A 26,846-nucleotide genomic window follows, 5' to 3' on the forward strand; every position below is an offset into this window, starting at 1 on the left:
AGACTACATGTATGTGCAGTAGCCAACATAAGAAACCCTGATTCCATATTATGGGCAATAGGAAATAGGATCTGGAAACCGCGATTTTTCTGTCTGTGTGAACATGCCCATGTATTTCCCCTGCCTGTTCCTGGTACACACGCCCCCTAGTGGTCGCTTTTTTTTTATTTTTTTTTATTCTTAATGAAGTATTTGCCCGGAGCGCCACTTGCAGACAATAGCGGCGGCAGCAGCCGTGCGACATTGTACGTTTTCCTGACACAGCTGGAGGGGGCTGCAGTGCTGTGGGGGCTGTGGCCGGTATATAGTGTCAGGTGCAGCATACACCGCCGGCTAGGAGCAGGCACACCCCGGTATACTCGGCGCTGGAGCCGGAGGATCCTCCTACCAGTGACACAGCCCGGAAATGGGAAAGCCCTGAGTGTGCGACACCGAGTGTGACAGGGACGGCGGGGCTGGTGACGGGGGCGGCTGCACGGACAGATGGGCACAGGGACTGCCAGGGACTGAGGCACCACAGGGACTGACTACAGGCTGCAGGTACGGACATGGCTGCTGTGTGTGCTTGTCATAGTCTTTGTGTATGTATGTATGTGTGTATGTATATATATATATATATATATATATATATATTCAGGGTGGGGGTAGCAGCTGCTGGCACTGGCTCCTCAGGTGGTCTCCTGTTGATGTGGATGGAAGTTGCTGCCCCCAGTATACTCCCTATATACAGCCCCTCTGCTGTTTCCCTCACTCACTTGGCTTCTTCTATCACCACTTCCTCACATATCAGATGGGTTTTTTTTTATGTAATTTCCCAAAAATAAAACCGGTCGGCGTCCGCTCCCTGTATGTGCGGTATAGAATGCGGGATCTGGCGTTTAGCCCTGAGAGATTTGGTGGTCACAGAGAGGGATACTGAATACCCTGACCATCTGGGGGTCTGTAGGTAGAGCTAAGAGGGGTCCTGTGGTAAGGGGGCAGACCGGCTGCGTTACCTGTGAGGGGGCAGACCGGCTGCGTTACCTGTGAGGGGGCAGACCGGCTGCGTTACCTGTGAGGGGGCAGACCGGCTGCGTTACCTGTGAGGGGGCAGACCGGCTGCGTTACCTGTGAGGGGGCAGACCGGCTGCGTTACCTGAGAGGGGGCAGACCGGCTGCGTTACCTGTGAGGGGGCAGACCGGCTGCGTTACCTGTGAGGGGGCAGACCGGCTGCGTTACCTGTGAGGGGTCAGACCGGCTGCGTTACCTGAGAGGGGTCAGACCGGCTGCGTTACCTGAGAGGGGTCAGACCGGCTGCGTTACCTGTGAGGGGGCAGACCGGCTGCGTTACCTGTGAGGGGGCAGACCGGCTGCGTTACCTGTGAGGGGGCAGACCGGCTGCGTTACCTGTGAGGGGGCAGACCGGCTGCGTTACCTGTGAGGGGGCAGACCGGCTGCGTTACCTGTGAGGGGGCAGACCGGCTGCGTTACCTGTGAGGGGGCAGACCGGCTGCGTTACCTGTGAGGGGGCAGACCGGCTGCGTTACCTGTGAGGGGGCAGACCGGCTGCGTTACCTGTGAGGGGGCAGAGCGGCTGCGTTAACTGTGAGGGGGCAGAGCGGCTGCGTTACCTGAGAGGGGGCAGACCGGCTGCGTTACCTGTGAGGGGGCAGACCGGCTGCGTTACCTGTGAGGGGGCAGACCGGCTGCGTTACCTGTGAGGGGGCAGACCGGCTGCGTTACCTGTGAGGGGGCAGACCGGCTGCGTTACCTGAGAGGGGGCAGACCGGCTGCGTTACCTGTGAGGGGGCAGACCGGCTGCGTTACCTGAGAGGGGGCAGACCGGCTGCGTTACCTGTGAGGGGGCAGACCGGCTGCGTTACCTGAGAGGGGGCAGACCGGCTGCGTTACCTGAGAGGGGGCAGACCGGCTGCGTTACCTGAGAGGGGCAGACCGGCTGCGTTACCTGTGAGGGGGCAGACCGGCTGCGTTACCTGTGAGGGGGCAGACCGGCTGCGTTACCTGTGAGGGGGCAGACCGGCTGCGTTACCTGTAAGGGGGCAGACCGGCTGCGTTACCTGTAAGGGGGCAGACCGGCTGCGTTACCTGTAAGGGGGCAGACCGGCTGCGTTACCTGTAAGGGGGCAGACCGGCTGCGTTACCTGTAAGGAGCATTCACACAGTCCATTAATACAAGATGATCTATGTACAATGATGATCTATGTTATGGACTCATAATTCATTATCATGCCAAGAGCTTTGAAACTGTTTAAGCCCCTATTCCACCAACAGATCTGACGACAGATTATCTGCCAAAGATTTGAAACCCAGGAATGGATTAGAAAAGAGGAGAAATCCAGTCTTTCCTTTTTGACCCGTTCTCTGTTTATAGTCTGTTCCTGGGTTTGGCTTCAAATCTTTGGCAGATAATCTGCCGTCAGATCTGTTGGTGGAATAGGGCCTTACTCTTCGGAGTTGTATCAGTACAGTACAGTCCATCCCCTGGCAATCATTCGTAGTTACGGACCGTGCACAGAACGTGTGAATGACCCCCAGGCTCTCCAGCTGTTGTGAGAGTACCACGTCCATCATGATAGGAGACAACAGACTGGGAAGTACTTGGTGTGATATAATGGTCTCCAACATGTGATGCAAAAACTACAACTTTCACTATGTCCTGACAGCTGCACGCTTATCAGGGCATGATGGGAGTTGTAGTTTTGCAACAGCTGGAGTGCTGCAAGTTAGGGAACACTGACGTACCATGTATTGCAGAAAGCTACAAAGTTCAGCGATCCCTGACAGACACGATCTTACCAGCACTTGATGGGGGTTGTAGTTCTGCATCCTGGTCTGGGGAATGTTGCTGTACATCGGGTCTTCTCCATGACCCCTGACCTCTGGGTTTAGTTTTGGGTTAATGTGCTGAGGTTTAACCCTAGAAAAGAACCAGTACATTTCTTGTGGTCGTCTCTCTCTGAAGGTGGGCATAGACCCTATAGGGTTAAGTGGTACCCTGTGTAGGGTGACTGTACTGGATCAGTAAGAGAAGAGAAAACGACAGACTGGACAAAAATGGAGAAGGTCCCACTGAATCAGTGATGAGTAGTGTCGAGCGAATCTGTGAAAATGTTCGGGTTTGGGAACGTTATCTGAACCCGAATGATGGGTGTTTGATTCCCCTCAGCTGTGGAAGACGGATGCCGCCCTAGGCAGTACTGGAGAACTTCCTGGCAGCCATAGAGTGCCATCCAACGTCTGCAGCCACCGGGAATCAAGCACCAAACATTTTGGTAGGTTCCCTCAGCAGTAGTGATGGCTGATCCAGCAGTGACATCATCCACGCTCATCTGACATTTGTCATTGTCATTTGCCATGGGGTTTATAAATAGTGTTGAGTGAACACACTGTGGAAAACATGGATATGGCCTATGGCTGTATCAATGTTTTCCAGGCAGCCTCAGGGCTGCATCCAGCTTCTCCAGCCACTGGTAATCTAATGCTGAACTATCAGGTTTGGCAGGTCTTCTCACCACTATTTGATAAGACACAGAGGGACCTTATTAGAAATAAAAAATGTTCTCTGGGGCCCCGGCCTTGCTAAACTCTCATCATATATTGAAGCTGGAATATGGTGAACAGCTGGTAAACCTCAGGAGGCAGCGGCCGTGCGCCCAGACGTCTGCTGCTTCTTGCTACGTTTTTTTGGCCGTTTTCTCCAGTTTTTGTATTTTAGGGGGGATTAAAGTCACTCCTGTTTCTGGACTGGTCTAACTGGTCTATTGTCCACAGGGTTTGTCCAGTCCTTACAATAACCTTACAAATCTGATTGTTTACACCATATTAGGGGGGGGGGACGCTTTTATTTTACTTTTTTGCTAATACTTTTCTTGTTAGTCCTTCACTATTCCTAAGGCTGGGTTCACACTACGTTTATGCAATCCGTTCTTTTAATCTGTTTTTGCAAAAAACGGATGGAAAAACGGATCCGATTTTCCATTGACTTACATTATATAAAAGAAACGGATCAAGACGCATCCGTTTGTTTTTTTTTAAGGTACACAAAAACATCCTTGACCTTATTTTTGTGTATGTTTAAAAAATTGGATGCGTTTTGATCCGTTTTTTTTTTTTTTTTTTATAATGGAAGTCAATGGAAAAACGGATCAAAATGGATGCACACAATTGCAATTTGCAAAAACGCATGAAAAAAATGAATTGCAAAAACGTAGTGTGAACCCAGCCTAAGACTGACTTGTTAACTGTGAGTGGAAACCACCCCGAGCCTGAGAACCTGTCCTGCAGGCATCGGCCTATTACAGACAGAGCCCTGCTTGTTTCCATACTGTGTACTCTTGTCCCTCTTCACGGTTTGCTCTGCATCCATTGTTTTTCTTGTCTGAGCAGGATAAGCCTCTGTAATGTAACGCTCTGTAACTGTGATGTTGTTAGGTGGAAGTTTCAGCCCTATCGTCTGTCCATGTAGCGGAGCCTGATGCTGACCGGCCATGTCTGCAGCCGCCCCAGGGCACTGCCACCTCCTGTCTGGCCTGTATCTTAATAAATGCCATAGAGAGAAGATGTAACCAGTTTATCCCCCACACACGGATAGCGCTGTCAGCTGACAGACGCGTTGTCCCCTGGCTGTTCTACCTGCGTCATCTCCGAGCACTTTTCAATTAACCTTATCAGTGCCAGACACCATGTCCAGCATTGTAATAATGCTATTAGTGATGTGCATCACCCACAGTATAGGAGCCATGTATCATCTCCAGGCTATAGTATGTGGCGGTAGTAGCGTCCAGTCCCACGGCCGTTGCGCTGCTTTATTACCGAGATTAATTTCATGTAATTCTCCTTCTAGCTGCAGTCTACTTCTTCCACCTCATTCACACCCTATGTAATTTCCTTTGTAAGTAGATGTTGATTTCATACTAAATTTTCCATAACAGATACAGAGTTGACAGTGGGGTAGGACGGTGCCTGCAGTGCAATAATAGATGGAATTTTACACCCGTCAGCCAGAACATTAAAACCTATATTGTGCACCACAAAAAGTAGCACTGACCTGTCAAGTCCTGGACTGTGCAAGACCTGTGAAAGTGACCTATTCTATATGGCGCAGAGATGTTAGTAGTAGATCCTTCAGAGGAAACCTGCCAGTGGTGCCATGCTGACTGAACCACAGGAAGCATGAAACGGACAGTAATGCATTAAACTATGATTAAAGGGGTAGTTCACAAAAAAAAAAAAAAATCTTTCAAATCAACTGGTGTCAGAGATTAAAAATTTAGTTCTATTTAAAAAATAGTTCTATTTACTTATCAGCTGCTGTATGTCCTGTAGGAAGTAGTGTATTGTTTCCAGTCTGACACAGTGCTCTCTGCTGCCACCTCTGTCCGTGTCAGGAACTGTTCAGAGCAGGAGAAAATCCTCATAGAAAACCTCTCCTGCTCTCCATGCTGGAAAGAATACCGCTTCCTGCAGGACGTACAGCAGCTGATAAGTACTGAAAGGCTTGAGATTTTTTTTTAATAGAAGTAAATTACTAATTTCTGTCACCAGTTAATTTAACATTTTAAAAAATAATTTGGTGAACAACCCCTTTAAGGCCCGAACATCAAACATCTGTAGTTCTCTCTCTAGCCACGTGTCAATTCTTTCGGCGGAATGCGGAATCCGCCTGTGCATAGAATGGTGTCTATTGCACGAGCAGAGAGGCGCGCGTGCAGGTGACGGAATTCCGTGGAATTTATCCGCGAGAATTCCTCAGTGTGAACCCACCCTAACTGTGCCTGGTGCGCTTCCTGTCTCCACACAAAGAAGTAACTGCTCAGCCAATCCGTGAAGGAAATTAGTCACTGACTGTGCACTGTTTAATGGCGGGGAATTAAGGTAGGAGAGTACTTTTTTTTTTTCCCTTATACTTACTAAACCCTGGCTATAAACAGAATTCCCTGGACAACCCTTTAAGCGTGAGGTGCGGCCTCCATGGATCTGACTTTTTTTTCCTGCAGATCCCACAGATGATCCATTATATGGAGACCTGGTTAATCTGGAGGCCAACTCACCTCCTTGATCTCTGTGGTGTTCCTCATTCCTGAACAATGTCGGCACACATTAGCAGCTCATGTTTGTTTTACTGAATAATTTCTTGGAGGTTTTACACTTGGCTTCTGGTTCACTAATATTTTCCTTTCTTCCTCAGCAAGAACTGAGCTCCTTCCTTCTCCACAATGGATGACTCTCTTGTCCGAGAGAACACTGGCCTGATGCCATACCTGGTGGCCGCATCTCAGATCCTGGGGGTAGCTGCACTGGCGATTACAGGAGCTTGGCTGTCACAGTACAGAGGGGGATTTTCATGGGAAGGAGCAGAGCAATTTAACGTCCACCCCCTTTGCATGGTGCTGGGCATGGTCTTCTTGTGCGGTGATGGTGAGTAAAGAACAGACAGTCGATTTAGACAAAATGCAGCAGCCACATAATCAGTTATATAAACCCAACAAACTTCATAAACACATTTCATAAGTGGCCTTTATAGTTATATTGTGTAATCGAAGTCAGTGTGTTTCTGGATACAACATGATGTCTGTTCACTTGTTTTCTCTCCATAGCACTATTGGTTTTTCGAGTGTTTAGACATGAAACCAAGAGGGCGACCAAGATCCTCCATGGTGTATTGCATATAATGGCACTGATAATCTCTCTTGTAGGTAGGTGCTGCATCATGTGGTATTGTCCACTCACAATTACAGCCATATATTGCTTTTATTTTATTGTATATGTGAACATAGCCTGAAATAAAATTTTACAAGAACAATCTAGTGTTGTTAAAAGGGTTGTTCACCATTTTCCCCAGTACTTATCAGCTGCTGTATTTTCTGCATGAAGGATGTATTCTTTTCAGTCTGGCCCAGTGCTCTCTGCTGCCACCTCTGTCCATGTCAGGAACTGTCCAGAGTAGCCGCAAATCCCCATAGAAAACCTCCCCTGCTCTCTGGATTGGAAATAATACATCACTTCGTGCAGGGCATACAGCAGCTGATAAGTATTGGAAGACTGGAGATTTTTTTTTTTAAATAGAAGTAAATTACAAATCTCTGGCAATAGTTGATTTAAAAGAAATAAGAAAATTGGCGAAAAACCCCTTTAAATGGCACTTGTGCTTAACATTGGTACCACCCTAGCTAAGTAAGTATGGCACTCCCTTCTGAGCTGCACAGAGTCCTCTGTCTTGTGTTATTCATCTTGGTGCACGTTATGTTTCTCTCTCTCTCCTGACCCTCACATATACACAGGACGTCTGTATGTCGCCTCTGGCTCTGCTGTGTCCTTTACATGACAAGTTGATCTAATTTCGAGGCTCTAATTGTCACGGAGCAGATGTGTCTCTACATAAACGGGTGGAGGGAGGGGCAGTAAAATGTCATTGGTCCCATCCTTCATATCAGATCACTTGCGATGGATAGATTACAGTGTTTTTCCAGTTATTACCATCAGCAGTATGAGTTTTATTATAATGCATTTATGTGACCTATCGACCTGTATAGGAGCCATATGGAGTGATCTATAGATTGGAACCTCTGTGAAGCAAGGGGAACATAATATCGATATTATGTAATTAGGAAAGTGGAATGCCAACCCCTTGGAGTGTCTCCTTTTTATTCCTTCCATATTCCCTGTGTAATGCATATTTGGAAGGACTTTAGAATCGCAAAAATATCACTGAAGTCAACTCTTTTTTTTGAGTGCAAACCTGTCTGACTGAGGACAGATAAGAGTAAGCTCCCTCCAAGACAACAGCTCGTCTTTGTTGAAAACTAAGGGCCCTTTGACACGGGACGATTATCGTGCAAAGAATCGTTAAATCGATAAAATTTAACCGATAATCGTTCTGTGTAATTTCAGGCAACGATCAAAAAATCGTTGATCGTTGATATAGATCTGAACCTAAAATTATCGTTAATTGTTTGCTGTAATTCCACATTCGTTCAGTGTAATTGCAAATTTTTCATTGTTTTTCTGGGATCATAAGGAATAAATGATCATAGTAACGATCGCAATAACGATCATTGTACCGATCGTAACTAACAATTATCGTAATATGGTGAACAATTTCAGATTAACGACAAACAGTCTTGTTTGCGATCGTTTATCGTTAGTCGTTAATCATCGCTCCGTGTAATAGGACCCTAAAGGGCCTATTGCACTTAACTATCATTGGCCGATTACTGACCGTTCATGCACAGCGTTGGCCGATTGTGGTCTTGCAACATGGTGAAAAAGCATGACTATGTCAGCGACGATCTGCTGCTGGTTGCTCTGTATAATAGGACCTGACCTCTGTGACTTCAGTGGTCAGCACCTTCCGCTGCTCGCTGCTCACTATCTGTGCGTGTGATAGCACAGGCAGCGCGTGGAGAATGAGGGGGAAGTGAGCGCTGACCTGACAGATCGGCGCTCGCTTCCCCCGGAAAATTGTGCAGTGTAATATAGCCTTAAAGGGAACCTGTCATCCCCCGTGCCGGGGTGACAGGCTCACGACCCCCCATTAGAGCCCCCTATACTCACCTAATCCTGCCGGGTCCCGCTTCTGGATACGGTCGGGTGACGGAGATCTCAGCCGCTGCAGCCCGGCGCGTGCGCTGAGAGATGAGTCCAACGCTCATAGAGAATGACGGAGCGCTGGACTCTCCTGTCATTCTCTATGGGTGTTGGACTCATCTCTCAGCGCGCGCGCCGGGCTGCAGCGGCTGAGATCTTCATCACCCGACCACCTCCAGAAGCGGGACCCGGCGGGATTAGGTGAGTATAGGGGGCTCTAACGGGGGGTCGAGAGCCTGTCACCCCGGCACGGGGGGTGACAGGTTCCCTTTAATATAGAACCTAAATACACCAGACGCATTAAGCCTCTTGTCTCAGATAAGATATTGCGGTCTTTGAAAAGATGTAAGGTGATATGGAGCAGACACATACCTCCAGATTACAGTGGTAAAGTTGGGCTGTGTTTCAGGATTAACAAGACAGAAAGGTTTCTTTTAAACCCCATTCCTATAAGGGACGTTTCTTATATCAAAAGAGAGATCGGCTGTGCTCTCCAGGCCTAATAATTTCTGTTTGAGAAATAACTTCAGTGGTTTCACATGAGATCTTGTCCTACTGACTGTTCTCGTTTGATCATTGGAAATATTTGCTTCTTCTGCCCTTTTGGTCTCATTTTGCATTTCTGAGGCTTCCTGTAATACAGAAGGTAAGGTTCACACTATTGTTTCTACCCAATGGTCTGTGGTTATGGCCTTCTAAGGGCCCTATTACCGGAGCGATAATTGGCTGAATCGGGCCCATTATCGCACCGTGTAACAGGGACAACAATCAGCTGATCATCGGGTGGCGGCCTGATGGCTTATGAACGCTCCTGGCACGGTCCCATTGATATGCAGAGCGGCCTTTGAATTAAGACAGTGTCAGGAGTATATGTAGTAGTAGGAGGTATGTAGTAGTGTGTGCCACACCTCTGCTGCCCGAAGATCCAACTTCTTTGCTTCATAGATAGCGTGAGATTCAGATTTAATTGACAGCCAGAGAGAGACACTCATACCCTGGCTGTATCACAGGATTGAGCAGTGAGACCCTCTGTGATCAGTAAGTTTTGTCAAAAGTTATTACATATTGGTTAGTATGGTTGAAAAAAGAAACAAACATGTATATCAAGTTCAACCAAGGAGGGGATGGATACAGGGAAGGGGTGATAGGTTCTATACATAAGCATTTATATTATTTTGGTCTAAGAACTTGTCTAGCCCTGTTTTGAAGCCCTCTACTGTTTTTGCTGTGACCAGATCCTGTGGTAGACTGTTCCACAGATTCACAGTTCTCATGGTAAAGAAGGCTTGTCACCTCCGGAGATTGGACCTTTTTTTCTCCAGGCGGAGGCAGTGCCCTCTTGTCTCTCCAGGCGGAGGCAGTGCCCCCTTGTCTCTCCAGGCGGAGGCAGTGCCCCCTTGTCTCTCCAGGCGGAGGCAGTGCCCCCTTGTCTCTCCAGGCGGAGGCAGTGCCCCCTTGTCTCTCCAGGCGGAGGCAGTGCCCCCTTGTCTCTCCAGGCGGAGGCAGTGCCCTCTTGTCCTTTTGAGGGGGTTTTATCTGGAACATTTTTTTCCCATATCTCTTGTAGGGGCCATTTATATATTTAAATAAATTAATCATATCTCCCCTTAAACGTCTCTTCTCCAGACTAAACAGATTTACTTCTTTTAATCTCTCCTCATAACTAAGATGCTCTATTCCCCTTATTAGTTTGGTTGCCCGTCTTTGTACCCTCTCCAGCTCTAGAACATTCTTTTTATGAATCGGATTTTAAAACTGGACAGCATACTCCAGATGAGGCCGCACCAAAGCTTTATAAAGCGGTAATATTATATCCCTGTCCCGAGAGTCCTGTGTTAATGCATGACAATATCCTGCTGGCCTTAGAAGCAGCTGACTGACATTGTGTGCTCTTCTGTAGTCTATTATCTACAAGTACACCCAGATCCTTCTCCATCAACGACTCTCCCAAAGCCAGAAACACTTAAGACAAAATACATATATCCATGCTGCCGGTTTCCAGTTACCTATCACACGAGCATTGCATAGTTACTGCTCTGTTATCTGGTGTCTGGATAAAAAATTAACTAGTTTGCGCCAGCGGTGTCACAGAGGGTCTGTGACAGTGTCCTTCAGGCTGTCCCTGCCTCTTCCACAATGGTTGACAACCCGCACAGCCATAAATTAGCCAGCTAGTAAGGTTGTTTCTGTTTTTCCACAGGAATCATTGCTGTATTCCAGTTCCACAAGAAGAAAAACATCCCAGATATGTACAGTCTGCACAGCTGGTTGGGCATTACCACATTCACGCTCTACATCCTGCAGGTGAGGTGCAGTTTTTGTCCTGTCTTTCAGTGGCGTTAGACTTAAGACCCCTTTACACCTTCAATAACAGCCAAACATCCTCCCCCATACTCAGGAACATTTAGCATGGCCGAGCGTTCCTAGGTTCTGTATGGGAAGACGTAGGCAATCCACAACCAGAGAGCCCTGACAGTGGCTTATCACTTCCAGGACAAAGTGTTCAGATGGTGGTTTTTCAATTACGCCAGACCCCTATCTCTATTGTCATCATCTGTTTTTATATACACTACATACATACAAAACATACTTTTAAATTTCCTGATTTTTTTTTTTTTTCAGTTTAAAGGTTTTCTGTTAAAGGTGTTTTTGCATCTCGGCTAACATAGTTAAACATACAAGGATCATCAGGTTTAATAATTATATTTGTACATACATTCACTTAGCAAACTTGTCTCCTTCCCCCATTTGCCTCCACTTGCTGACAGCTTGTTGTCTAGGTTACTGACCACCACTCTGCTCTTAAAGCAGTGGTCTTCCTGGTGTATATAAAGCTATGAGGGGATTTATCTATGTTTTGGGAGATCTCGGGATGCATTTGAGTTGCTTGTGTGCCCTTACTAAAATCTGAGCAAGCTCCAAGTTGATGTAGATTTCTGCTACCATTTACACCTGTAGGGAGGCGTAAATTGTAGTAAATTCAGCGCAGGGGAATGGCTCACCCAGATTAGGTCATGCTGCATTCCCCTGCCTGTCTACTGGCCTATCCAGGTGCAGACTAGAAAAAGTTTTGCAAATCTGTGCACAACCATGCGGCTTGTGCAAAAATTTGTCTGAACACTGCTTTTAGAGTAGAGTGGTGGTCGGTAACCTCAACAACAACCTAAACAAGCTGTCAGGAATGGAAGGGAAAGAGCAACATATTAGGAGTAGGAAACAAGCTTACTAAATAAATGTACAGTGGTACCTTGGTTTAAGAGTAACTTGGTTTAAGAGCATTTTGGCTTAAGAGCTCACAGTTTTTCAAAATTGTGACTTGGTTTAAGAGCATTGCTTTGGTTTAAGAGCTTCCTGTACTGGGTGGGAGGGCAAGTGGAGGAGGGGTATGGTCTGCATAGTGGGGTCTACAGCACTGTACTCTGACCCAGGAAGTCTCCCTCACCTTCCAAATCATAGCAGATCCACTTCAGGCTGGGGCTTACATCAGGGGACAGGACTGTGGAGGTAATCTCTCCATAGCTGTATCCCCTCTCTCCCCGAACAGTGAGTGCTGCATGTATGTGCCCACATCTGCCCTGCTCATTCCTTCATGCTCCCTGCAGTCTCTGTCAGACCTTGTGTTTCCCATCCTCTCCATTCCTGTACAGTAACTTATAATATCACATATTCTGCTGTTTCCGGTCCCGGAACGAATTATGCTCGTAATCCAAGGCACCACTGTATTAATGTATTTGCAAAAATAACTAACTTGATGATTCCTACAAGTATTTCTTAGTTGAGATGGGAATACCTCTTTTAAAGGGGTTATCCAGCGCTACAAAAACATGGCCACTTTCCCCCTACTGTTGTCTCCAGTTTGGGTGGGGTTTTGAAACTTAGTTCCATTGAAGTAAATGGAGCTTAATTGCAAACTGCACCTGAACTGAGGACAACAGTAGGGGGAAAAGTGGCCATGTTTTTGTAGCGCTGGATAACCCCTTTAAAAAAAGTTTGGTTTTGAGGCAGATACATTCATGTATTTATTTATTTGGCTTTTATGGGATTGTACACACAGGAAAAAACCTTTCCTGTGTGCAGAGCAGGGCTGCAGATTTCTGTCATGGAGCTCCTACTGATTTAAATAGGGCTTTCAGAGTGGGATATAACACCAAAAGTAGCGCAGTCATAAATTGTGTGAACTTACCCTTAAAATTCTGAGGATGTAAGTTTTATTAATTATAAATGGATGTCAAACAGGATGTGTAGTCTGTAGCATCCTGCTGCCTTAGTCTTACCCTGTACAAACAGTAAGACAGTCTCCTTTTTTCTCTTCCGTAGAAAAAAATGTAGACAAACGGACACTTTTCCCCTAACGACACTGAAAACCTGATTTCAGCTAAAAAGATTGTTTAGTCGGGTAAAATTTAACAACATACAACTGTTTCAGCCGACCAATGACCGACTGATATCGCCTGAAAATAAGTTTGCCGTGTTGGAAATTTTCCAGTGACAGATCATTCATTCAAGAAAGATCTTTAGCTCATGAACGATGGGAAAGAATATTCTCGAAACAATCCGAGAATATGTCACAGTACAAAGACTGTGGGATCAGATTGTGTGACTAGTCTGAACAACTTTTGTTGTCTTTGTACAGATCATAAGTCTACATATCTAGATTAGTTGGTAGTGTGTGCAGGCAGTGTATTTATATAAGGACAAAGTTGTCGCTGGTTCCTGTGGAATAAAGGTGATGGGCGCCTCAGTATTGCTCTGTCCCATTTCTTTGTAAACCTTCTTTATAACTGCATCTATTAACCTTTCTCTCCACAGTGGATCCTCGGCTTCATTATGTTCTTCCTGCCCGGTGTGGGTTTTGCAATCAAGAGTCGCTTTAAGCCATTTCATGTGTTCTTGGGGTTTAGTCTATTGGTGAGCACCATTGCCACATGCTTGCTGGGCCTCACAGAGAAACTACTGTTTTCAATACCGTGAGTACCTGTAATGTAACCCACCCATCTACTCAACGTTATTTTGTACATATTCTGTCATACCTATACCTTGTGGTACACTCACTCTCTTGTAACATGCTTTACATCTCTTACTCCTACCTAGTATACTACTACCAGCTTTAAAGAATTTCCATTTCCATCACTCCTAAACATTTAATGGAAACTGACAGCAGGCATATGCATATAACTGTACTGACAGTTTCCAGTTACCTACAGTGGCATCACGTAGGTACCTTTCTCTTAGCTCCATGATCTTGCCATGATCTTTCAATGCGGCCCCTGCCTCCTCCGGCTGTCAGTCATTCTCAGAGGAGGGGTGGGCTTTTGGAACACAGCGCATAATAAAGGTTTTTCCATAAAGGTGAGATCATGGAGCCAAGAGAGAGGTTCCTATATGATGCCTGCTTTGTAGGTAAATGGAAACTATAATCCAATAATATAAGCCAATAATCAGCAAATAAAAGGTGTAATTAATTTAATTACACTACAATGGACATCATATGCTGGGGGTTCACCATTTAAGGGTATGTTCACACTGAGTAAATCTAGTGAAATTCTGTGGCAAAGCTTTCTGCCGCAGAATCCCGCCTGTCTCAGTGTGCCTGTGCCATAGCCAGTCTATGGGAGAGAGCGCGCGCTCCTCCACTGTCACCGCTCTCCGCTCAGAGTAGTAACATGTCACTTCTTTGAGCGGCAGCAGCGGAGGAGCACATGCTCTCCCATAGACTGCAAAAGAGGAGTCCGTGGAGCCTCATTGAAGAGTCTCAAAACACAGGACTAGCCAGATATCCCTCCGGGAAGGACCCAGCCAAGTGGCAGCTCCTGTTAGGAAACCACCAAATCCACCATATTAAGTGGCCCTATAAGTCAGTGTAATGACAAGGGATAAACCAAGGCTAGGTAACCATCCACAGACAGCTGTTTCGGGGTGTTGCCCCTCATCAGTGTGGAGCAGGATTCTGGCTAGGTGGGAGCAATGCCTAGTAGAGCCATAAGAGAAACAGATTGCTGAACTCAGGGAGAACAGCCAAATGACAACACTGCCGGCTGCTAATGAAAGCGCTCAATGCAGTGAAGTCCTAGGTGCATTGCCCCCTGGGAAACATGAGTATGCAAAAGAGGAGTCCGTGGAGCCTCATTGAAGAGTCTCAAAACACAGGACTAGCCAGATATCCCTCCGGGAAGGACCCAGCCAAGTGGCAGCTCCTTGGCTGGGTCCTTCACGGAGGGATATCTGGCTAGTCCTGTGTTTTGAGACTCTTCAATGAGGCTCCACGGACTCCTCTTTTGCATACTCATGTTTCCCAGGGGGCAATGCACCTAGGACTTCACTGCATTGAGCGCTTTCATTAGCAGGCGGCAGTGTTGTCATTTGGCTGTTCTCCCTGAGTTCAGCAATCTGTTTCTCTCCCATAGACTGGCTATGGCACAGGCACACTGAGACAGGCGGGATTCTGCGGCGGAATTCTGCCTGATTTACTCAGTGTGAACATACCCTCAGGTTGCATTCACAATTCTGCTGACTGCAGTACTGAAACAGCTCCTCTTTCCCTGCAGGCTCAGCGCATATACTGAGCTTTTCTGGTAGTTTGCATTTTGAGAAGTGTCATCTTTCCAACAGGTACTGTAATGTAATCTGGTGTAGGAAAAATAATCTGTCTCCCTAAAATATATGAACTAAGCAAAGCTGTTATGGAAGCTTGTTGACTGCTTCTAGTGATAACCTGCAGAATTATAAATGCAGCTCTGGATACTACAGGCTGTAATTCATGTTCTCCATCATTCTGTATAAAGGTTTGCATCTCTTTTCCTTACAGAGATGAGTACTCCAAGCTGCCATCAGAAGGTATCCTCGCAAACTCGCTAGGACTGCTGCTTGTAGCATTTGGACTGGTAATAGGCTTTATCCTTACACGAGATGAATGGAGGCGACCACCATTGCCAGAAGAACAGGCTCTATCCATTGACTTCAAAACTCTGACTCAGGGGGAGAGCCCAACAGAACCATAAAATATTGTGAGCTATCAGTCTGCAGCGCTTGTGATTGTAACTTGTGATAGTTGCTGTTTGCGTGGCTCCACCTAAGGTTAGGAGCAGAGTTTTTGGCTTTTCTCATGTATAGTTTGGATAAGTTCAAAAGAAAGACATTCCTCCCCCTATGTGGTCATGACATGCTAACGCTTTAAATGCCCCCTGTTGGCCAGCCTGCATACAGCAGAACAGCGACTGGTGGGGTAATAGTGCTGCTCTTCATCCAAGTGCTGCTTCGTGTAACCACCTGTCCCCTCAGCTGGTTAGTAAAGCACATTGATATAAAAGTTTTGCTAAAGGTAAAAAAAAAAAATATATATATATATATATATATATATATATATATATATATATATATATATATATATAAAATTTTGCTTTTTATTTTTTTTAAAGTCAGCATGAAAAGCGCTTGTATGTCATCACCTGAAATGAATAGAGGAGCCCACATAGATTTTGTAGACCAGTAAAGGCATTATTGCACTGTTTTATTATATAATATATAAAGTTATATGTATAAAGGTGATTGTGTTACATTGCTGGATAGTAACCTCTAGTCCGGCACTTTTATTATGATGAATATTTAGGATCCGTCCTTGACTTTCCCAGTGAGAGAATCATTAAATGTCCTTTATACTTCTCTTTGGGATCCGTTCCTATTTGTGGCCTTAGGCTCCACAACACCCCCTAACCTCGTGGTGTGAAGAAGAGCACATAAATGCTTTATTTATTCAGTCTCGGCAAGCACAGATTTCAGGGATGGTTTAATAGTGCCAAGTAAAAGGGAATTTACAAGGTAGACCTAATTTATATTTGCCAAGTGTCTGCACATTTCCTTAAGGTTAGTGTCTATAAGACTTGTTGTTGAATGTGTCAGCACATCATATCGGTGTGTGCAGGATAACCACATTGTCCTATAGGCTTATATGTGGTGGAACAACAACTCCCAGCCTGCAGCTCTCAGGGAAAGCAGGATGTTGATGTTTTACCACAGCTAAGGAGCCTCAGGTTGGAGAGGACTGATGTATTACAGCTCTATTACTGTGCGCTTACACCAAAAGGTCTTATTTGTCAAGAAAAGTCACAATCTGATATATCTCATAAGCCACACTACAAGCACAGACTATATATGTAACCATGTAGAGCCACTACCTCTTATAGGGATTACAGGTTCCTGTGCTCTGTAAGTGGTGGACTGTCAATCTACAGTATGTACAATCAGTATTAACTTTACAAGGACCGACTGCCTTAATATATTGGGAGTAGGATAGGTGGCCCTAGTCTACTCAGACATGATCACAGTTCCATTACCAATAAACGTATACAGTGATAGCAGGAGCACCCTTGTGGAGGTAAGATAGTGATAACCACTGTTTACCTACGGAATAGTCATGTCACCACTCCCTGTGTGTTTCACCTGGAAATGGTGTCTGCTTGTATTCCTTGAAGATATGGACACATGTCTAAAAGGTGGCCGTACACCTAACTAATGGCTGAATCTTTCAGCCATCAGTAATCTTTCCCCACACAAGGGAATGTTTGGCGCAGCTGAGTGTTCCTGTGATCTGTACGGGCAGGAGAGAGTGGTAAGCTGCAGCCCTGAGAGCCCTGGCCAAGGCTTATATCTTCAAGAACAAAGGAGTCACGCAGTGATTTTGCATCATGCCTGACCCTTTTGATGTCAGTAGACAGTTGAGATCGCCTTACATGTGAGCTTCAGGTATGGCCGACAAAAGTATAGTATGTGGACCTCAAGACGGCTCTATGAATCTCATATGGTGTATGTGGACGACTATTGACAGTGCCAATACACAAACGCCAGGGATTGTGTCAGGATTAAAGGGGATCTGTTACTGTTTTAGATTTTTAACACTTCTGTTTATAGCTGGCATAGGGTCCCTATTAGACAAAGACAACATTTTTCGTTTTCTCTGATTAACTGACAGATTACCTGAAATTGTTCATCATAATATGTGGAACAATAGTCATAAGTTTTGATTGTAATTATGATTGTTCATCTACTCTATACTCCTTTTGATCCCAGCAAACGCCCGCTCAAAAGATGCATTCAGTGGAACACAAACAAATTTTTGTTAGTCGTCTAATCGTTGCCTACATACACATGAAAAGATTATTGCTTACATTTGAACGATGATATATTTTTTGCATGATAATCTTTGCGTGTAATAGGGTCCTATTCACTTTTACCTCTCGACGTTCAACTCCAGGTAGCCTGTGATTGGTTGGTGTGCTATGTGTTATGCACATGGAGGACATAAACCCATTGTGGGCTCCGGTTTGATGCCAGTGAGTACAGAACTAATCCTTCCATAGAATCAGCATAGTTTAACCTACAGCGGTTTTTAAGGATAAAAAAAATAGTGACAGATCTCCTTTAAAGAGAGAGGAACTTCATTTAGTAGAGTAATGCAAGATCATCTCACTGCCAGGTAGGGGCTCCTATTATCCCTGTATATAGCTGTCAGACGCATATTATATTCTGCAATAGATTTATAATATGTCACCGAAAATAATGTCACTTACTTATGTTTTCTGGGTAGCCTGGCCTCGGATTAGCCCCATTGAATGTCGCTACAATAAAGAGAAATAGACAGCGAAAGTCTGAGCGCATAGACTGTGACACATTTCAGAGTGGAAAATATGCTGTGAACTCATAGCCTGACCCCATTACACAGTGATTCCAGTGAAGGTAGGAGGTCTGGGATATTATACTCATAGGGTCAGTATCATGAATTTCACATATTGTTATGTTAGTACAGTTAGGTGAATGCTGGTGATCTAATGCAGCCCCTGCTGGACCGGTGACTTATTTCCCTTTTTGTCTTAATTGTAAGTGCCAAATGTGTACGCTGGATTTCTGTGATAATAAATGTGTAATTGATCTGTCTCCTGTGCATCATCTTTACCTGCCTGGTTTACTTTGTAATGTAAAGGTGAAATGTGTGTAACAGTATGCATATCAAAAGTGTTCTATCTATATATATATATACACACACACACACACATATACATACATTTTGTATATTCATTGACCATATATATTTTATACAGTATGTCTATAACTGTGGTTGCTTAAAGTGACTGTACCATCAGGCCTGGGCTGAAGCACAGGAGGCGGGCCAACCTACCCCCAGTGGGAGGAAACCCCCGCCCTCTATGATACGGATCTATTGATTGTAATGGAGCCATGTCATAGAGGGGAGGGGGTTTCCTCCCACTAAGGGTGGGTCGGCCCACCTCCTATGCTTCAACCTGGGCCTGATGGTACAGTCACTTTAACCCCTTAACGACCGCGGGCGTAAGTGTACACCCCCAAAACCCGTGCCTTAACGCAAACGGGCGTACATTTACGCCCGCGGTTTTCCCGATCACTGCGTGTACACACGCAGCGATCGGGGAAGATGGCCTGCTATAATGTATAGCAGGCCATCCCTGCTTGTCGGCACGGGGGGTGACTAACCCCTCCCGTGCTGACGATCGCCGCTATTGGCTGATCAATTCAGATCAGCATATGGCGGCGATCTGCAGCTTTCCGGGTCACCGGTGACCCGATGGCCCGGAAAGCAATGGCGGTCGGTGCTGCCCGAGGACGACACCGACCGCCATTACTGTTAAAAGTAATGGTGGCCACGGTGCCACGTCCCGATCGCCGGGAGCGGCCGGCCGATCACGGCGATATAAGTACCCCATGAAAGGGTTAAATACCTGCTGTGGACACCTCAGCTAGGTAGCTGAGGTGTCCAGAGCAGGTATTGACCCATACTCACCGGATCCAGCGTCCCGATCGCGTCTTCCGGGTTCCGAACGAGTCATCGTCTTCGTCTTTTTCCGGCGGTAATCATCGGCTCCAGCGTCGTCAAACTTCGGCTTTTTCCGGAATTGGCGTTCTACTGCCCCCTAGCGGCTGATAAGTGTATATAATACACATATCAGTAGCTATAGGGTTGAAGAAAAAATTTTTTTTTTTTTCCCAATTTTTTTTTTTTTCTATTTTCCGCACCCTATCGCCGCTGAGTGCTGATCAGCATCGCACGTAAGTGCGCCGCTGATCAGCAACTCCTCCTTTTTGGCGTAGAGTGTTTTTTTCCTATATCCTACAGCCACGGTCTGCTTATAAGTGCCGCACATAAGTGCGGCATTTATCAGCAACTCCTTTCTTGGCGTAGTTTTTTTTTTATACTTAATGTTAAAAAAACATGTAAAAAACACCATTACACTACACGGAATAAAGTTTTACACTACACCACTACATACCCCATATACCAATCCCCGTATAAAGATGACCCCCAGGGTGTTTTCGGTGTCGGACGCATACGCTATTATTGCCTCCGACACCGAAATAGCCAGTGAGGATGAATGGGGGGGTCCTTTGTTCCTCCATTCATCCTCATCATCCAGTGACGTGTCTGGGGGTAGCGTAGCGTACGCTGCCCCCCAGACACGTCTTTTCCGCCAGTACCGCCCCAATAAGAGATCACGGTATGGCGTGAAATTCTACAAACTCTGTGAGAGTACCTGAGGGTACACTTACAGATTTAGGGTACGTGCACACTGCGGAATGGCGAAGGATAACCCTTTGTGCATTCCGCAGCTGGCACCCGCCGGCGGACTGATGCAGGCGCGCGTCTCCACCCGTGTCATAGACTCCATGTTATGCACAGGCGGATTCCATCGTCCGTCCAAAGAATGAACACATTTGACGGAGAGCGGAATCCGCCCGTGCATAGAATGGAGTCTATGACACGGACGGAGACGCGCACCCGCATCAGTCTGCCGGTGGGTGCCAGCTGCGGAATGCACAAAGGGTTATCCTTCGCCATTCCGCAGTGTGCACGTGCACTTAGAGTGTATGAAGGAAGGGACACCCAAATCCAGCCCCCAGATGCCCCCTCCCCCCCCATCCTCTGAGTTAGTGGGGAGATCGTTCGGGAACTGATCTTCCCACTGCTGGATAAAGGTTACCACCTGTACGGGGATAACTTTTATACCAGCACCCCCTCTTCCGGTCCCTCGCTGCCCTGTAGCTTGCGGCACGATCCGAACATATCAGAAGTAGTAATAGCGCCCTAATATTTAGCAGCCATGGAGCGGACCCAGCGCTTCTGGATATGTGGGACCCCGTATCGCACCAGGACAACATTTTCCAGGTGACGTCCCTCACACTGGAAAACAGGGGACCCCAGAAGAAGTGCAGAGTGTGGCGTAACAGGGGGATCAGGAAGGACGCCATTTTCCAGTGTGACACCTGTCCTGATCACCCCGGCCTCTGCATACTGGATCGCTTCAAGGCGCACCACACATCATTGGGGTTCTACATTATCTAAATTCTGTCCCTTATTCCTATTTCAGGGGTCACATTGGTCCAGGGATTATTCTGATCGCCATTATGGAGTCGGGAAGGAATTTTTTTCCCTGTGATGAGGCTACTGTTGTCTGCCTTACGAGGGATTTTTGCCTTCCTCTGGATCAACACAGGTTGAATTTGATGGACACCTGTCATTTCCAACCTTATAAACTAATAATTGGCCTAATACCCCCAAATAAATTAGAATTGTCCCTTTTTCCCCAGCTAAATAGGTATGGCCGCCATTCCCATTAGAGGATGCCATGATGCAATTACAAAGCCTCTGTGCGGCCAGGACAGTAGAAACCCCCGACAAGTGACCCCATTCTGGAAACTACACCCCATAAGGAATCTAACAAGGGGGGCAGCGGGGATATGGCCCCCTGGTGACGGCCACATTTGGGACGTGAAAATGAAAAAAATTGTATTTTTTATTTTCATGGCACATGTTCTACATATGTGCCTGTTACCAGTGGGGTCCATATGCTCACTGCACCCCTTGTTAGATTCCTTATGGGGTGTAGTTTCCAGAATGGGGTCACTTGTGGGGGGTTTCTACTGTCCTGGCAGCCCAGGAGCTTTGTAATTGCGACATGGCCTCCATCCTCCATTCCAGCCTCTAAATGGCGCTCTGTCCCTTTGGTGGCTTGCCCTGTGCCCATATGGCACATTATGTCCACATGTGGGGTATTTTCGTACTCAGGGGAAATTACCCTACACGCTTTGCATTTATTTTCTTTTTTAACCCCTTGTGGAAATGGAAAAAAATCAAGGCTAGACCAACATTTGGTGTAATTTGTTTTAAATTTTTACTCTAAATCATTAATCTTGTCATGATTTTTTCATTTTCACAAGGGGCTAAAGAATAAAAAAAACACAAAATTTGTAGAGCAATTTCCCCTGAGTACGGAAATACCCCACATGTGGACATAAAGCGCCATGCGGGTGCAGGGTAAGCCTCCAAAGGGAAGGAGAGCCATTTGGTTTTTTGAGGCTGGATTTGGCTGGAATGAATTTCGAGGGGCCATGTTGCATTTAAAAGGCCCCTGTGTTGCCAAGACAGTTGAAACCCCCCACAAGTGACCCCATTATGGAAACTACACCCCTCAGGGAATGTAACAAGGGGTGTAGTGAGCATATGGACCCCACTGGTGACGGGCACAAATATGGAACAATGTGGCGTGAAAATGAAATATTACATTTTTTACACTATAATGTTGGTCTAGCCTTGAATTTATTATTTTCACAAGGGGTTAAAAGAGAAAAAAAACACACAAAATGTGTAGAGCAATTTCCCCCGAGTCCGTAAATACCCCACATGTGGACATAAAGCGCCATGTGGGTGCAGGGCAAGCCTCCGAAGGGAAGGAGCGCCATTTGGATTTTGGAGGTTGGATTTGGCTAGAATGGATGATGAACGCCATGTCGCATTTATAGAGCCCTTGTGCTGCCAAGACAGTGGAAACCCCCCACAAGTGACCCCATTCTGGAAACTACACCCCTCAAGGAATCTAACAAGGGGTGCAATGAGGATATGGACCCCTTGATGACGGGCACATTTTTGGCGTGAAAGTGAAAAAATGAAATTTTTCACTTTCACGTCACATTGTTCCACATTTGTGCCTGTCACCAGTGGGGTCCATATGCTCACTGCACCCCTTGTTAGATTCCTTGAGGGGTGTAGTTTCCAGAATGGGGTCACTTGTGGGGGGTTTCCAGTGTTTTGGCAGCACGAGGGCTCTGTAAATGCGACGTGGCTCTTGAAATCCATTCCAGTAAAATCCAGCTTGCAAAGGCCAATTGGCGTTCCTTCCCTTTGGAGGCTCGTCCTGCGCCCGCTTGGCACTTTATCGCCACATGTGGGGTATTTCCGTACTCGGGAGAAACTGCGCTACATGTTTTGTGTTTTTTTTTTCCTTTTATCCCTTTGTGAAAATGAAAAATTGAAGTCTAGAACAACGTTTTAGTGTAAAAAATACTTTTGTCTTTTTTCACGCCATATTGTTGGGAAAATCTGTGAAGCACCTGTGGGGTCCAGATGCTCACCGCACCCCTTGTTACATTGCTTAAGGGGTGTAGTTTTCTAAATGGTGTCCCTTTAGTGGTGTTTTTTAGGTTTTGGCACCCCAGAGCCTCTGCCAACCTGAAGTGGTACAGTCAGAAATGACCAAATATAACGGAGCCATTGAAATGCACTAGGCGCTCCCTTATATCTGAGGCTTGTGGTTGCGTCAAATAGCGCAATACGGCCACATATGGGGTATTTCTATAAACTGCAGAAACGGGGCAATAATTATTGGGGTGCATTTCTCTGGTAATAAGTTTATAATTATGAAAAATATTGGATTACAATAAAATCTCTGCACAGAAAATTAAAATTTTCAAATTTCTTACACACTTAGCTTTTATTTCTGTGACTCCCCTAAATGGTTAAAACACTTTCTGGATATGCTTTTGCAGAGTTTGGGGGGTGCAGTTTCTGAAATGGGGTGCTTTGTGGGGCTTTCTAACATACAAGGCCCCTCAAATACACTTTAAACCTGAACAGGTACCTAAAAATATCTGATTTTGAAATTTTACTGAAAATTTGGAAATTTGCTGCTAATGTTTTACGCTTTCTATTGTCTAAAAAAAATGAAATATAGTTTAATAAATGCTGCCAACATAAATAGCATTAGCAACATGTCTACTTTAATATATAATTTATGTGGCATAACCATTTTCTGTATAAGCAGAAAAGGTTTAAAGTTGGAAAAATGCATTTTTTTACAATTTTTCACGTTATTTTGGTTTTTTTCATAAAGATTCGTTATAAGTATCGACTCCAATTTACAAGAAATGTGAAGTACAATATGTCACGAGAAAACAATCTCAGAATCAGCCGGATAGGTAAAAGCATCCCGAAGTTATTAATGAATAAAGTGACACAGGTCATATTCATAAAATTTGCTCCGGTCCTTAAGGCCATTTTAGGCCCGGTCCTTAAGGGGTTAACAAGGTAAATTCATCACACATGATGCTTGTGTGGACAGAGCCTCAGGGTCCTTTTGCACATAGCGATTTGTCAGTTGTGGGGGCCACAAGCAATCGCTGATTTGCTGCTTGTTTGCTCTGACTTTACATCCCTAGGAACTGACAGCACAGATATCTTTGTGTTGTCTGTTTCCTGGTCACAAGCAGTCTATATACTTACCACGCTGCTTGTGATCCGGTATCTGGCGGCTGTACCTTCAGGCAGAGGCCGGATCAAAAGCACTGTGACTGGTAAGTATACACTGCTGCTTGTGATCTGGAAACTGACAGCATGGATATATACATATCTGTGCTGTCAGTTTCCCTTTATCTTTCTCAGCTGCACAAACCCCTGTTTACACTAGATGAAGTGCGGCCGATAAAGAAAAAAAAAAATTAAGGTTATGTTCACACGTCGTAACAGACCGGCCGTTCCGTGACCCTGTCCGGGTCACGGAACGGCCGGTCTGTACCTGGATCATCGCGGCCGGTACTTAAGTACCGGCCGGATGATCCGTCCGGCCGCAGAGCTCTGACGCGGGCGCATCAGCGTGCGCCCGCATTAGAGCTTCCCATGGGCCACAGTGAAGCAAGTGGCCGAAGCCGCTTGCTTCACTGTGTGAACTGACATGTCAGTTTTTTCTGGCGCCGCATTGGGATCCCGGCCGGAGCACATACGATGGGTGTACGCTCCGGCCGGGATCCCATTGCACACAAGGCTATGTTCAACTCCGCAAAACTACGGCCGTAGTTTTACGTAGTGTGAACATAGCCTAAAACAGGTTCCATAGAGACAATCAGCGGATAATCGCGTGTTTGCCTGGTCTTATGCTGATTGCTGCCCCTTTTACAGGGACCGATTTCCTAGTAACGCTCTTTGCCAATAATTGGCCCCTGTAAAAGGTCCTTTAAGGAACTGCTTATTCCACTAGTTACCTAATAGATCAGTTGAGGGACTTTATTGGTGCAACTAGACAGCAGGCACTTTCACAGCTTTTGTTTGCCATCACCAGGATGAATTCAGGAGCGCACATTGTGATGTGGAATAATACTCTGGAGTTCCGCCAGGCGTTTATTGTCGGTGCCATCTGTTATTTAGTTGATGTTTGCTCTGTAACTCCTTGTACATGAGGCTCATGTGATCATTCTTACCTCAGTGGAAGTTTGTGGCTCGGGCTTGTTTACCAGTGAAGGTGTAAAGCTGGCCATATACAATAGCTGTTTGCTGGACAATCAATGGCATATAGCCATCTCCTCTATGAACATGCAGTGTTGGCTGGTTATTATGCCTTTTTTCATTAGCAAAGGTTCTGGTTAATTGATGGTTTAAAAACCAACCTTCTGATCCCAGTTTCCTCCCACACCAGATGTGAGAGGATGGTCAGGCTGCACCTGTGGCCATTAGATTACCAGTGAATCCCCTTAAATGGACACGAGCCGTCCTCTAATAGTTATGACCAGCATATCCAAGACATGAGCGGTAAGGAGAGGGGAGGCGAGAATCTTTTCTACTAATACCTAGACTATCACTTGCTGTCCATACACTGTTCTCCTTTGCCTCAAACACTTACAACTTCCCATTCCCAGGTGGGCTGGGTTTACACTGTGCTTTTTCCTCCATTTAAGACATGCATATTATTGATTCCATATTACACAAGTCCCATACTGACTGTGGGTTTGGTGACACTAACATCTGTCAGTCAAGCCACGAATTGCATCTTCAAAGGGAATTTGAAAAATGAATTGCAGCTGACTAACTGCTGACGCTGTTAAATAGCTGTTATATCAAAGATATCACATGTCTTCTTGATCTGTGCTAATGAAAAAAGCTTTTATTCTATAATTCAAAGAGGCTTTCCCAAGCTCTTAAAGGGGTAGTTCAGCAAAAAAAAAAATCTTTCCTATCTACTGGTGCCAGAGATTTATTTACTTCTACCCCTTCTTCTTACTACCCCTTTAGGCTGCGTTAACACTACGTATATTTCAGTCAGTCTATGTATATTTCAGTCAGTATATTTCAGTCAGTCTATGTATATTTCAGTCAGTATATTTCAGTCAGTATTGCAACCAAAACCAGGAGTGGATTAAAAACACAGAAAGGATCTGTTCACACAATGTTGAAATTGAGTGGATGGCCGCCATTTAATGGCAAATATTTGCTGTTATTTTAGAACAACGGCTGTTATATTGAAATAATGGCCGTTATTTACTGTTATATGGCGGCCATCCACTCAATTTCAACATTGTGTGAACAGATCCTTTCTGTGTTTTTAATCCACTCCTGGTTTTGGTTGCAATACTGACTGAAATATACGTAGTGTGAACCCAGCCTTAAAGTGCAGCAAGCTGTAACACCTCATACCCTCCTCCTATAACTGACCCTGTTTGGGATTCCAGGTATCAATCAAGCAGGGAGAGAGAAGGCATTCCAGCTTGTAGCTTAGTGTCAATCATTGAGACCAGCTCTGGGCTTGACTAAGCGCACCTGAGCGCGAAACAGTTGCCTCCTGAGACGTGCCCGTGTAGCGCCTTCCCTGCTTGTGTACCGCTGTCTGCATGCAGGCGGTGGAGCAATAGCATATCCAACAGCTTTAGATGCCAGTATCCAGCTGTTACATAAGAAATCTTACCCACACTATACAACAGCGTCTTATCATTTGGCTTTGATTTTTCTAGAAGTGAAGATAACTACAACAGTGTACTATATATAAAACCACTCACCTGGAGTGTAACCAAATACATAGTCTAAAGGATTCTCAAGTCCTCTTGCAAGTATTTGAAAGTGTGAAGAAGGGGGGACCATGCGGGGCAGCGGCACAGTCCCAGGTACGCACCAGGTTCTGACAATCAGGACAGACTCAGA

The 26,846-nt window shown here is 45.7% G+C and overlaps 1 protein-coding gene across 2 annotated transcripts; it reads left to right on the forward strand.

Annotated features, from left to right (window-relative positions):
* The first annotated feature begins 241 nt into the window (after positions 1-241).
* CYB561 (cytochrome b561) lies at positions 242-18,514 on the forward strand. 2 transcript variants are annotated; one of them, XM_069952845.1, is made up of 7 exons: positions 242-540; positions 3,168-3,273; positions 6,189-6,418; positions 6,598-6,696; positions 10,788-10,891; positions 13,397-13,554; positions 15,393-18,514. In XM_069952845.1, exons 3-7 carry the CDS (start codon positions 6,217-6,219, stop codon positions 15,583-15,585), a joined length of 756 nt encoding a protein of 251 aa, XP_069808946.1. In that variant the 5' UTR covers positions 242-540; positions 3,168-3,273; positions 6,189-6,216; the 3' UTR covers positions 15,586-18,514. The 2 variants fall into 2 exon arrangements, with proteins under 2 accessions (XP_069808946.1, XP_069808945.1); XM_069952844.1 differs by lacking the exon at positions 3,168-3,273 and having other exon boundaries at positions 244-540.
* The last annotated feature ends 8,332 nt before the right edge of the window (positions 18,515-26,846 follow it).

Source organism: Dendropsophus ebraccatus, chromosome 14 (assembly GCF_027789765.1).
Source record: "Dendropsophus ebraccatus isolate aDenEbr1 chromosome 14, aDenEbr1.pat, whole genome shotgun sequence".
NCBI classification, from domain to species: Eukaryota; Metazoa; Chordata; class Amphibia; order Anura; family Hylidae; genus Dendropsophus; species Dendropsophus ebraccatus.

Bases quoted from the DNA above. Each gene is read 5' to 3' on its own strand.
- CYB561 (XM_069952845.1), top strand. From the start codon at position 6,217: ATGGATGACTCTCTTGTCCGAGAGAACACTGGCCTGATGCCATACCTG. The intron at 10,892-13,396 runs GTGAGGTGCAGT...TTCTCTCCACAG, and splicing joins TCACGCTCTACATCCTGCAG to TGGATCCTCGGCTTCATTAT. The intron at 13,555-15,392 runs GTGAGTACCTGT...TTTTCCTTACAG, and splicing joins AAACTACTGTTTTCAATACC to AGATGAGTACTCCAAGCTGC.